We start from the raw sequence: 12,045 nt of genomic DNA, 5'->3' as shown, positions 1-12,045 counted from the left end.
ATTCAAGAGACAGAAGTGAAAAAGGCGGAAATCCGCTAAAAAGCGGAATTTGCACCCTGCCCTTTTTTCTGTCTAGAACGAGCTCAGTTTGTTTCATTATTTGTTCGAAATGAATATTCTGTGTTGTGCTGCAGTACAGGCTAAATACCAAATATTTGTATATTGCATCTCTAATTTAATAGCAGCAATTGTTGAGCAGAATCTTGTATTTATTTACAATTTAAAAACCTCTTGAAAAGGTTTTTAGCAATTCTTGCAATAGCAGGACCCTATTTGCACAAATTCACAAAAGCAGGTCCCTGGTTGAAAGAATGTGACATATATATATATATAAACGCTTATTTAATATTAAAAAATTATGAGTATTTTTTTCACAAAATGTCTGGACAGACCCCTGATTATATAACCATATACAAAACACATAACACAAGCTTGGCTACAACACATTACTATTAGTAGATAGATATTAAGTTAAGTAAGAAAAACACGTTAGTAACACCTTTTCTTTTATTGTTTCAATATGATACAATTTTAAAATTTAGCATTTGGCCTAATAGTTGTGAAGCGTGGCTTGTGGAATTTTCGGTTGATTCTTGATGGCAGAGGGAATTTAATCTTGCTATCCTGAAATTTAAAAAAAAAAAAGAAAGAAATCAGTATCAGTTAACAATACACTTGCAGGCCTTGTAGTTTGCCAAGAGATAAAGGGTTTTTTAGAACAGTATACATAACAGAGCAAACAACAAACCAAAAGTATACAAATTACTATGCTTAAGCCCTGTGGCAGAATTTTTTTTTTAAACCTTCTGTGACAAGCTACTCTAGTACTAATGTCTTTCAGCAATGTACTTTTAATAAAAACAGCTATGCATGTTACTAATTTTAAGCAACAGCAACATTGTGTTTATAAAAAAAAACTTAAAATTGTATAATTTTTAAAATTGAATACATATTTTTTTAAATTTTAATATTATGAATGATATTTCACATTTTATAGAAGGAAATATGCATTTATTACTTAATTTTTCGATTTTTGTAAATCATATACATTAAATAAAAATCATGAAAGCTGTAACTATCCCAAAAAAATCATGAGAATCAGACTTTTCAAAAAAGAGGTTGCTAAATGCGTGTCATTTCGAGATTTGGTTGTATCAGATTTTAAAAACAGTACAGAAATGAATAGCAGTAACTACAAAAATAAAAGACAGTCAATGTTAAAAATTAAATATCCAAATGCGTATTTCGAATTTTTCATACAGCCAGAAATATATCAGGATATTTAAAAACCACATGAAAATCAATATCAATAACTGCCAAGAATGCACTCAAAACACCATAGATTTAAGATACTATCAGCATAAATTGAGCATGTCAAAAAGTGATTAGTTAAATGTTCGATTCAAATGTTACTTGTAGAAATTATATCAACTAAGAAGTAATTGGAATTTAAAAAGCCTCATGGAAATTGGCAGCAATTGACTTGCAATAAAAAATCAAACAATGTCGAAAAAGCTGAAATTATTATAGTAAAAGTAATATATATTTTTAAACAAAAGTTGTAAAAATTCGTAGCAATAACTCTTGAAAGAACGGCTGAAACACTGCATGGATTAAAGAGGAAGGATATTGACGAGAACCAAGTGTCTCAATGAGTCATTTTTTGAATCTCCGATTAAAACTTCACGCTACATAATACCGGTATTATTTAAAAAATCACATAACTAAGCAATAAAACACATCTAAAAACTCATAGCAATATGTGCAGGGGGGGGGATATGAAAACACTACATATATTTACCGTTGAATTGGTGTGAGTTGTGAGGGTTAAAATTAAGACCAACACATGATTTAAAATTTTCATTAAATATATTGCACAGATTTTATTTCAATCAATTTTTTTTTAAGAAAAAAGGACAAATTAACCCATCCCACATTGATTAATTATTTTACTACAAATTTTAGCATTTGCAAGAAAATCCTCACTCAGTCAAATTTGATGCTCTTAGAAGAAAAAATGAAAGAAAGAACATGATTCCTAGAGCGAAATATCTTTTTAATTTTTACAATTAGGATTTTTTATTTTATTTCTGTATAATCAATTTGAAATTCAAGCTGCAGCGAGTGATTATCGAATTTTTCTAAATTTTCAAGTGAGAATTCAATGTGTGAGAAAAGCATCTTCTAAATATAATTCTGAAGGAAAAGTCTTGAAACTTTCTATAGTAAAGAAAACCAAAATTTCTTAATCAACTATCTTTCATTATTTTCAAATGAGAGTAGGAAAAATCACAAGCATTTCTTTCTTCTCTGATTGCAAGCAAGGCACATTTTGAATTTAATTTTAAGGAAAAAAAATCCTTTAAAAATTACAGCAGAAAAGAAAATCAAATTTTTTTACTTCCCAAAGAAAAAATTCTTTCTGTGGGGCCTCTGTAACGTTCTGTGACAATGTCGCCATGTTTCTGCCATGGTGTACTTATAATAAATGCAAATTTTATTGAAAAAGAGTAACAAATAATCTAAACGCAATTTGTCAAATATCAAATGGGATGATCTGAATGCACATAAAAACCACGACTAAGCATTTTTTTTTGAATCAGAAAAATCAGGATTGTTGAGGGAAGAAAAAAAAAAACATTATCCTAAACACTGGCAAAAAAAAAAAGCATTAAGTCTAACTCAACATTGGTCATCATCTTGGACATGAAGACAAATTAACTCATCACCAGTCCACAATGCGTTAATAAAGAACAAACCAATCATACCATCATAATTGCAATTTAGAACCAAAAATTTCATATTTTATACTAACTTACAGATCTACTAAACACAAATCTACTAAACACTAAGAACAAATCTACTAAAAACAAAACTAAAATTACGGCAGAATATTTTCAAGAATCAACAATAAAAGTTAGGTGAAGAAAATATCTGACCTTTACCAGACTCTCCATAGCCTTTAAATTAAACTTGCTAAGTATTTTTCCATGGCTTGTAAATTAGTGCAGAAATTTTTAAAACAATATTTTTTAACAAAATTTTACATCTTAACCATTAATCCTTTATCTAAATTTTCAAATTATATTAGAAATATTTTAGAAACTCGGTATGTTATTGTAAGATTTTCAAATTTTTAACACTATTCTCTATCTGACCTAGTCTCTTACTTTCTTCACCAGACCTAACACTTCAAGCAAGTAAATAAAAAACTTGAATAGATTTCAATAAAAACCTATACATACATACCAATAAGCTTAACCACCTAATCATATACATACATTATACATATTACAGCAAAGGACAAAATAAGAAACTATAAAAAATCTGCTCACATGAAACTGTTTAACGTGAGGTCTACGACACTTGGAAGCCTCAATCTCTTGAACTTTCAAAATTTGAATTGAATCTGCACGGGCACGATGCTTGGCTCCCATATCTCTATCTGTAAAACATTTTTTAAAAAAAAGGATAACATCAATAAAAAGTCTAATTAGGGATATTAATTTTTATCAGTAAGGTAGAAAAATTTTTAAACCTTGAGATATCAAACAAAACAAATGATTTTTTATATTAAATAAATGACTCGAAATATTTAACTAATTCCATACAAATTTTATACCTTGTCATTTAAAATCTAATAATGGGTAGAAACCTGTAAGCACAGAAGGAGAATCGAGGAAAAAAGCTGTTAAAATTTGATTCACTTCGTTCAGGAAATGTCCTAAACAAAGGCGACAAACTTTTAATTAATTTATGCACTCGCAACAAAGGCAAAGCTACACAACACTAAGCCTCCGAATTTTAGTGCAATTTTAAATAACCACTAACACAAATATCTAGGGCTGGGTAGAAACTTGTAAGCACAGAAGGAGAATTGATGAAAAAAGCTGTCAAAATTTGATTCACTTCGTTCAGGAAATGTCCTAAACAAAGGCGACAAACTTTTAATTAATTTATGCACTCGCAACAAAGGCAAAGCTACACAACACTAAGCCTCCGAATTTTAGTGCAATTTTAAATAACCACTAACACAAATATCTAGGGCTGGGTAGAAACTTGTAAGCACAGAAGGAGAATTGATGAAAAAAGCTGTCAAAATTTGATTCACTTCGTTTAGGAAATGTCCTAAACAAAGGCGACAAACTTTTAATTAATCTATGCACTCGCAACAAAGGCAAAGCTACACAACACTAAGCCTCCGAATTTTAGTGCAATTTTAAATAACCACTAACACAAATATCTAGAGCTGGGTAGAAACTTGTAAGCACAGAAGGAGAATTGATGAAAAAAGCTGTCAAAATTTGATTCACTTCGTTTAGGAAATGTCCTAAACAAAGGCGACAAACATTTAATTAATCTATGCACTCGCAACAAAGGCAAAGCTACACAACACTAAGCCTCCGAATATTAGTGCAATTTTACATAACTACTAACACAGGGTAGAGAGAATAACATTTGAGAGTACAAAGGAAAGAAAGAGAAAAAATTTCCAAATATCATCAACTTCACTAAAAAAACTTCTAAACAAAAGTGAACTTAGATAGAGCATTTATATTGAAAATTATAGCACAGACTGCAATTTAAGCAACAAATCCATACAAAACACGTCTGGGGGAAAGAAAAACTTTTTTCATGACAAACTTTTATTTCTAATTTCCATTTCACATGCCCCAGTTTTGAAGATTTCTCAATTTAGCAAGAAAACCACTAACAGCCTTTAATGTTATTTTATCTTCAATTGTAAATCTTTCAACTGGCATTTTTCAAAAGTAAGATTTCATTTTTGAAACCATACTGTTTCAACAGTGATTTAACACAAAATTTTTAGTTTATTTTTGGCTGATAATAGAAGTTAAGTAGCAGAGAAGACAAAAAATAGCAAGTTCAAGATTTATGTAACCATTTATTCGAGTTATATACTTTTAAATTTTGCTAATATTTTAGTTACATAATCTTTAAAAAAGTAGCTCAAAAACTTTCTTGAACAATAGTGCTTAATTTTGTTGCTTCGTTTGTGAAATATTTTTAAGAACAGTTTTAGAGAAAATATGGTTAACTCATATCCATTTGCATCCATGTAAAACTCTGAAGTATATTCTGTGCAGACAATGCTAAAAGAGCTGAACAACTTTTCTCCATAACATAATTTGAAAATTGAGTTAAAAAGCTTCACAACATGATACAAGTATAAAATGTCATAAAAAAAGAATAAAAATGAACACTCTAGGTCAGTGTTTCCCAAACTTATGACTTTTGTGTATCCTTTCTAAATTTTTCGTAATGCTGTGTACCACTAATAAAAAAATGAGTGTATTTTTTACTATAAAAAAAATTGCACAAAAGTTAAAAATCACAACTGGCTGTTGACACCACTAATTATTAACTGCAAACTCCGCAAAAAATAGCAAATAGAAAAATACGTAATCGTAAATTTTCATGGCTAGCTTTGTTTTTAAATAAGTTTGTTTGAAATTTTCGTTTATTGTAAGATATTTCGCATAAGGACGCGTACCCTCGCTAAACTGTTCCCGTACCCCTGGGGGTACGCGTACCACACTTTGAGAAACACTGCTCTAGGTGAAAGATAAAACTAAAAAAGGTACACAATTCAAATATGCAGAACTTTTTGTTTAAAACCAAATGACGCAAATAATCTAAATATTGAATATCTAAGGTCAAATAAAAGTTCAACAAACATGCCAAAAACCATCGAAAAATAATTAGGACCAAAACTTTTCTTTTGTCAGTTCATATATTATTGAATTTTCTTAAACTATAAAAATCTAGATGACTTCTTAATACCAAAAACAATGCTTCTACATTATAATTGTCCAATATTTCAAGAAAATAAACATAAAAAGACATAATCATGGGCTTGCTTCTAAGTATTGTAGCTTTGATTAGCATTAGATGCTAAGAAAATTTATTTGCAGCAAATCTTTATTTCAATTGCAGCACTGCCTCGTGATAAGGCTTAACATGGCATTCACACACTAACTTAACCTCATTAGCTGTACTTCTTGACAGAATAATTCCTAAATAATAAAAGTTTGCAATGATTTAAAACTTGCTGAAACCTTAATTAAAATTATCTTTATCCAAACATTGAAGATCAGAAAAAATACTCCCTCTTATTTTTAAGGTGTCTATTAAGGTATGTGTATATTACCACATAAAACTTTAAACCACACAGAATTGTTTTAAATCTTTTTCCTTTAGTTTGGATAATTCATTGCTTAGCTACAAACAGTATTTCTATCTGTTAATGGCAATTTATCTTCTCTGCCAATCAAACTATCTTCAGGAATAAAAAAAACTACTTTTATTTACTTCTCTGAAGTTTCAAAAGCAATTATTTTGAATCTAAGAACCTATGAATCATTAGTATATTACTTTGAAATAGTTTATAATAATGAAAAATAAAGTAGCTTTATCTACTATAAAAATTAATTTGATCTTAATGACAGATTTCAGTTTAGAAAAGTTTTGCAAAAAAAAGTTTGTGCAATTTCATTGAGCTGGCAATCAGTTCTGAAAGAATAACTCAAAGTTTCATTTGAGTTTGAAAGTCTTAATTCTTCAAAGGTGATGTTTCAGATCTAAAAAAAAAACTTGCCAAATCTGATTTAAAGAAAAATTATCAAAAAAAAAAAAAAAAAAAAAAAAAAAGAAAAGAAATCTAAATTCCTATTAAATAGAAGCCAGGACAAAATTCATAAATGATTGATTGGAATTACACAATAACCTTATTACTACCAGATTATAAAATGTATAATCCTTTGTGAAAAAATTTATTAGTTCCCAAAATTTTGTTCACCTGAGCTTTCTAGATGATCGAGCTGTATACACGTGATTGCAACAAAGTTATGGCATACATTGATACAATATATATTGCAATAATTTATGTATTAATTAATATTTTATTAAATTATTAAAATTAAATTAGACTATATTAAATTAATAAAAATTAAAATCTAAAATATTTATTAGTTTGAAATTTTTAATAAAGTAATGTAATCTCTACTTTAAAAAAAATCGGTTTCATGATTAAAATTTAGGAGAAAGTTATAACACTTGTCTAACAGTTACTTGCTGATAAGTATAGATAATATCCAATAATTTCTATTATTAGCTATAATGAAAAAATAATGTATGCATGTCTTTACAAAAACAAGCTTAAGCCCAAACCAAATTGCAATATTTAGAGGAAATAAAATAAAAATAATTACTCACAGCATTGAGTTACAGCAGATGCCACAGTCATGTCTCTGTATTCCCTGTACATGTTATGGGTTCCAGTTCGAGAATTGTATCTTAACCATACGCCAAAGTTCTTGACTTTAGTGGGGGTTTTATCATAAACCTAAATTTACAAGTATATTTCAGTGCACAAATTTAACATATTAAGAAGTTTAATAATTTAGTAAGGTATAATTCTTATGTAAGAAAAAAAATTAATAGCTAAATATGGAAATGCATATTTTGCAACTAAGGGTTATTGCTGCAGATTTATTAATCAGTAAGCAAATAAATAGGAATATAAAAAAGCATTTATGTGTGCATTCCTTGTTAAAAATACTTGTAACATTTTAAGTATTCTTAAAATAAGTAGCCAGACTCAGCTATCCTTTACACCTTCTTATAAAAATAAGATTTATGGCAGAGGAAGAATATTGCTTAAAGTTTAACGCACTAACATTTATTATGCTAGCAATTCTCTGCAAATATGCTAAAATGAAGGATAGTCAAATGCTTTTAAAAGCAAAATTAATTAGTTATCAGAACAACATAGAGTTCGAAAATTACATTAGCTGGGCTTTAAAGTGTTTCAAAATAAAAATCAGATAATTTCACAGAAAAATTTAGGTACTTTTTTCGGTATAAAACATACATACTATTCTCTGATGCAAGTTAAGAAAAAACAATTATCCCTATGGAGAGAACCTGCTTGCATTCAAGTGCACACCAAGCACCTTTCTATTTGTATTTAAAGAAACTGATGATTTGATTTTGATTTGATCAATCACTTTTATGAAGTGAGATGATTCTATCTCATTGTAAATTTTGTGATTTTTTTTAGAGTTATTTACTATTTTTAATATGCTATTGACAAGAATTTTAATCATCACTTTTTGTTGCTAACAGTAATTAATATATATATATAAACTAAATAAATACCTCAGATATAGAAACAACTTCACCATGAGACTTCTTGATTTTCTTAAGTTTTCTGGTGAAATACCAGAATCTTGATTTTGCAGTAACCTTGTCTGGTGCAAATATTCTCATCCTGTATAATGGTGGATTTTTTTCTTTTTCACATGGAAGTTTCCTTCCAATAATTTTATACTCCTTCAACTAAAGGAAAAACAAAATCAGACATTAACAACAAGTCATCAATTAGTACACATTACTTTTATAATTTGATTACCTGTTTCTCCTGCTAATATCCAGTTATGCATTAAAAGACATTTAGAAATATTAGTGATAACCAATAAAAATCTAAATCACAATTCTACTGCTAAAAATAGAATATTAAAAATACATTCATATTTCACAAGATGCACCACTCTTCAAAATTCTCAAGATTGAACTTTCTTTTATAAACTTGTTACATGTGGACAGTTATCACAAAAGATACTAATTATAACTAAATCAATATAATAAATTATAATTACTAATTATAATAAAGTAACATTGAATTCAATATTAACAAGGTCAATAAAAATTCGTTTAACACTGAACTTAGACCTATTTTTTGACCAATTAACACAATCTAGCATTAAACAGAATTTTTTTTAAAAATTAAAGCTTACTTTTAATGAGGATGGTCCATATATTATATCCAAGACTTTTTTTTTCAAAAAAAAAAAAAAAAACATTTCTTTTAATTAAATTAAGCAAATCAAAAATAGCACCTTCAAGTAAGTATTCACTATACCAATTGCTAAATTCTGACTTTCTTGGAGTCACTCATATCTCTATTAATATTTCCCTCCATTATTAAAATTTTGACCTACATCATTTTAATTTAACTTTGCCCTGAATTTGAAAATATCAAGCAGTTTCAAATTTAACAATGTGAATTTTGTTTTTACAAACAGATGGTGAAGTTAAGTCATTACCACTTTTCCATTATGGTGAGATATCATAAATTGCTCATTTGGCATTAATTATGAAAAATAGCAACATTTTTTTTAAAAAAAAAATTATCAATTTTCTCAGAAAATGTTTAAATTTTCAAATGGTAGGAAAAATTCTTTTTCTTTTGAAACTTAATTTTTAAAAAAGTCAAACATATAATAATTAGAGGGTGAAATTCAAACCGCTAAATCTAATTTCAGTCCTCAGGACTGAAGAGTGCATGTACACAAGTTAACACTATCTACCTCTTATAAATTTTATCACACTATGTGCAAGATTTCTAATGTTCTTTTTCAGTAAATTCTAAAGCATATAAATAATAAAATATTTCCATGATTTCGCATGAATATGATCTGATTCGACATCAAGAGATGTTCTGAAGAATGACAAATGTCTTTCTTCTAAATCATTATGATACACTGTTCATTGAATCAATGAGTTTGTTGAATTATAAAAAAATTTGAGTAATCAGTGATTAATTTGTTTCATATCCAAAGTTATCAATAAGATTTTTTTTAGCAGATGTTACACATTTTTGCTAAAATTAAATATCTTGATAATAGAAAATTAGAAAGAAGATACTAAAGATATTGATTAATAACAAGTGATAAATATAATCTTCAATTAACAGTAGAAAGATGAATTTTTTAAGTTTTAAAAAGACAGTCTAGCTAAAGTAATTTTTAATAGACACATAATAAAATGTATTTAAGGATTTAATTTTCTTTTAACTTACAACATTGATTTTACATGGCATTGCAAATACTAACGGTTGATTAGTAACTAACTAATAAATAGTAGGGCAAAACTAGTGCTGTAGGTAGTATAGCAGACTTGCAGGGGTCTGTTAAGAAGAAATTTGGGTCCGTTAACGGATCCTTCACAAAATAATTTATCTTTAAATTGGACCCTTCACAAATTTGTTTATCTTTATTATTGATTTGTTAATCGAATAAATCCTTCCCAGAAAGAGGGGGGGAGAAAGACAAATGCAAAGGAACTAAGTTTTGTCTTCAGCAAGCAGAAGCTCCTTCCTTTATTCGTCTGAAATGAATATTCTGCGTTCCGCAGTATAGGCTAAATACCAAATATTTGTATGCTGCATCTCTAAAATAGTACCAGCAATTGCTGTTTATTTTTTAGAATTTAATTACAATTTAACAGTGTTGAGCATAATCTTGTATGTCTATACAATTTAAAAACTCCTTGAAATTTTTTTTTTTGCAATAACAGACCCTATTTGCACAAATTCACAAAAGCGGACCCTGGTTGAAAGAATGTGACTAAACGTTTATTTTATATTCACAAATTACGAGTAATTTCTTCACAATTTAATAAGAACAGACCATTCACAAAATTTCTGGACAGACCCCTGACTTGTAATATAATAATTGGTTTGTATTTGGAGGAAGGTTTTTGTTGTGAGAATTTTGAAATTCCATCATAAAATAAAAATGAATATAAACAAAATATTAATACAAACTAATTTTAGCTCATGAGAAAAATAAGATTTTCCAAAAATAAAGTAAGAAATGAACTACTAAATAGCAAAATTTCCTGGAAGCTATGCGTACGAAACCATATATATACATAAATATATTTGCTAGAAATCAATATTAATTATGAATTATTATGATATACTTTAGGGAAAATAGAAATTATCTTGAGAGGCACACATAGCAACAAATCGTGCTGCCTACTTAGTAAAACTGAGGAATCAGTTAGTTTGCTTTTACCCTGATTTAAGATCTCTTAATAATAACAATATCCAGAAAGAATGCCAGCACTGAATGAAAATATTGAAAGAATACATGCCTGTACAAATAATATTTTACCATTTCATTTGAGCAAGCAATACCTAAACTTTATCTTATCAGTTATTAACATATGTTAGACGAGTATAAAAACGATTATAAAATGAATAAATAGTTAAATTTATTTTGAGAATTCAAACAAAAAAATATTTAATTACGATAAAATAAAGATTGAAGTTAATTTAATAATTAATAAGACACCATGCATGGCAAGGCTTAGTTCTAACATTTCCAAAGAACATTTATAACACTTTACAATTATATACAATAATAGGTGATAACAATCATTACAAAAAGGGACATAATTTAAAATAAAGACATACCTGTCCTTTAACTTTCATTTTTTAAATTTTATAAATTACTTTCTAAGATGCCTCACATAAACAATCGCCACATTGACGACTTCAATCGGTAGTTTCGCACATACGGTACAGTTACAGAGTGACGGTCAATTCAAAAACACTCGCTAACTAAAAAATTTATTTAAGGCATATTCTCACTACATTAAATTCAAGAAACCGTTCAGTCTGAATGTTATTCACGCAAACCCCATCGCTGTCCAGAAAACATAAAATATCCCTAGATGAAAATATTTCAGTGATTATATTCTCATTTTTTCTTGGTTGGTAGTTAAGTTGGTACCTTATTCACGTCCCACTGGAGCTACATAATGGGATATTGGTGATGGTCTGGGAAACTTCCCTTAGGATGATCTGAAGATATGCGCTAACATAAATTTTTGCCCTCTGCAGAAGGGGATCTCATGGGTGAGGCCACTTCCTCAATTTAAATATGGATGGTGTTTTTAGTAGTAGTAGTAGTAGTTCATTTACGTCGCACTAGAGCTGCACAATGGGCTATTGGCGACGGTCTGGGAAACATCCCTGAGGATGATCCGAAGATATGCCATCACAATTTTGATCCTCTGCAGAGGGGATGGCACCACCGCTTCGGTAGCCCGACGACCTGCACGCGAAGTCGAGTACTTTACGGTAGCACAGTTTAACGAGGACCCATACCGCACACCCTCGGTCCCTACGCAGACTGATCCAAGTGGGTCACCCACCCGCACACTGACCGCAGC

The 12,045-nt window shown here is 28.9% G+C and overlaps 1 protein-coding gene and 3 non-coding genes across 4 annotated transcripts; all 4 read right to left on the bottom strand.

Annotated features, from left to right (window-relative positions):
* Window positions 1–493: 493 nt before the first annotated feature.
* Window positions 494–11,371, bottom strand: LOC147806245 (large ribosomal subunit protein eL20-like). Its single transcript, XM_087169026.1, has 5 exons — window positions 11,285–11,371; window positions 8,182–8,361; window positions 7,237–7,366; window positions 3,336–3,445; window positions 494–624 (listed from the first exon to the last, which is right to left on the bottom strand). The coding sequence occupies exons 1-5, from the start codon at window positions 11,300–11,302 to the stop codon at window positions 532–534; spliced, it is 531 nt and encodes a 176-aa protein (XP_087025152.1). The 5' UTR covers window positions 11,303–11,371; the 3' UTR covers window positions 494–531.
* On the bottom strand, window positions 3,687–3,814 carry LOC122269468 (small nucleolar RNA SNORA68). Its single transcript, XR_006225200.1, has one exon. It is a non-coding gene; the product is annotated as a small nucleolar RNA SNORA68 (small nucleolar RNA).
* Window positions 3,889–4,016, bottom strand: LOC147806247 (small nucleolar RNA SNORA68). Its single transcript, XR_015428769.1, has one exon. It is a non-coding gene; the product is annotated as a small nucleolar RNA SNORA68 (small nucleolar RNA).
* On the bottom strand, window positions 4,091–4,218 carry LOC147806246 (small nucleolar RNA SNORA68). The gene has a single exon (XR_015428766.1). It is a non-coding gene; the product is annotated as a small nucleolar RNA SNORA68 (small nucleolar RNA).
* Window positions 11,372–12,045: the final 674 nt, after the last annotated feature.

The sequence above is a fragment of the Parasteatoda tepidariorum genome, chromosome 8, assembly GCF_982258835.1.
Source record: "Parasteatoda tepidariorum strain Cologne lab strain chromosome 8, Ptep-v5.0, whole genome shotgun sequence".
Taxonomy (NCBI): Eukaryota; Metazoa; Arthropoda; class Arachnida; order Araneae; family Theridiidae; genus Parasteatoda; species Parasteatoda tepidariorum.
This window is presented reverse-complemented; position numbering and strand designations above follow the sequence as displayed.

Excerpts from the sequence above, each read along its gene's own strand:
- LOC147806245 (XM_087169026.1), bottom strand. Across the intron at positions 7,367-8,181 it reads AAGTTGTTTCTATATCTGAG|GTTTATGATAAAACCCCCAC; the intron begins GTATTTATTTAG and ends TTGTAAATTTAG. Across the intron at positions 3,446-7,236 it reads ATCTGCTGTAACTCAATGCT|ATAGAGATATGGGAGCCAAG; the intron begins GTGAGTAATTAT and ends AATGTTTTACAG.